Source organism: Microtus pennsylvanicus, chromosome 11 (assembly GCF_037038515.1).
Source record: "Microtus pennsylvanicus isolate mMicPen1 chromosome 11, mMicPen1.hap1, whole genome shotgun sequence".
Taxonomy (NCBI): domain Eukaryota; kingdom Metazoa; phylum Chordata; class Mammalia; order Rodentia; family Cricetidae; genus Microtus; species Microtus pennsylvanicus.
The window spans coordinates 70,474,526-70,475,339 of record NC_134589.1 but is presented as its reverse complement, the minus strand read 5'-3'; the positions used below and the strand labels follow the sequence as shown (position 1 = coordinate 70,475,339).

Sequence of the window (814 nt, the reverse complement as noted above, 5' to 3'; positions counted from 1 at the left end):
TCGTGACATCAAAGGAGCCCTAAGGAAGATAATTCTCAGGTCCTAGGATTTGAAATTTCTAGAGCTGAGAGGATTCTCAGATGTCATGTATTTTTTTTCCTTTTTACAGAGAGATCCTGACAGGTCCAGTGCTCAGCAGGATGGCTCCTGGGATTAGTGATAGATGTCTGTGTTCATGTTTTGATTCGGAAACTGTCTAATGCTCTCTGACACACACTCTGAAATTTATCTCTTCAAAGGGATGATTCTAAGATGCACATTTCACAGATAAGAGAAACTGAGAACATTTGGAAACATTCTGAACTGGGATGTGTTTAATATCTCCTGAGATACTGGCTATCACAGTGATCAGGGAATTTTAAGAGATATGGTCATCTACTCTTTGGCCCCAAGCAGAGCTGTGGTTACCCTGGTAAATGACCCACAGGAACTTTAACTTACCCATACTAGACAACTAGAGGTGTTGGTTATACAGTGTTCCATTCTCAGTGCCTCTGGTACCTGTGTTGGTGGTGATTGTCCTTTGTCCCAGGCTGAGGTCCCTGTCTTACATGCTACAGCTCAGAACACTACCTTTGGACTTCTCTTCCCACCTAACATTTCAGGTCTTTGGTCCTCAGCATGATTCTTAGGGATGCCTAGCAAGTGCCAGGAAGCCTTGCGTAGTGGCTTTACTCACCCAAAGATGCCTGTGTCTGTCTGTGCACATTCCCAAGAGCTGCAGGGAACAGATTTCCTTACAGAACTAAAGTGTCTAGAGTCACGGCCTAGGGACATGGGTACTTGAATTAATGTCATGATTGTAATTGGAACT

At 43.7% G+C, this 814-nt stretch overlaps 1 protein-coding gene across 1 annotated transcript in view; it reads left to right on the top strand.

Moving 5' to 3' along the window:
- The window catches only part of LOC142859442 (olfactory receptor 1f45-like), a 924-nt gene extending 878 nt beyond the window's left edge, over positions 1 to 46 (top strand). Inside the window, exon 1 of the mRNA XM_075989614.1 lies at positions 1 to 46. This exon is cut by the window's left edge and continues 878 nt beyond it. Within this exon, the coding sequence (XP_075845729.1) occupies positions 1 to 46 (46 nt within the window).
- The last annotated feature ends 768 nt before the right edge of the window (positions 47 to 814 follow it).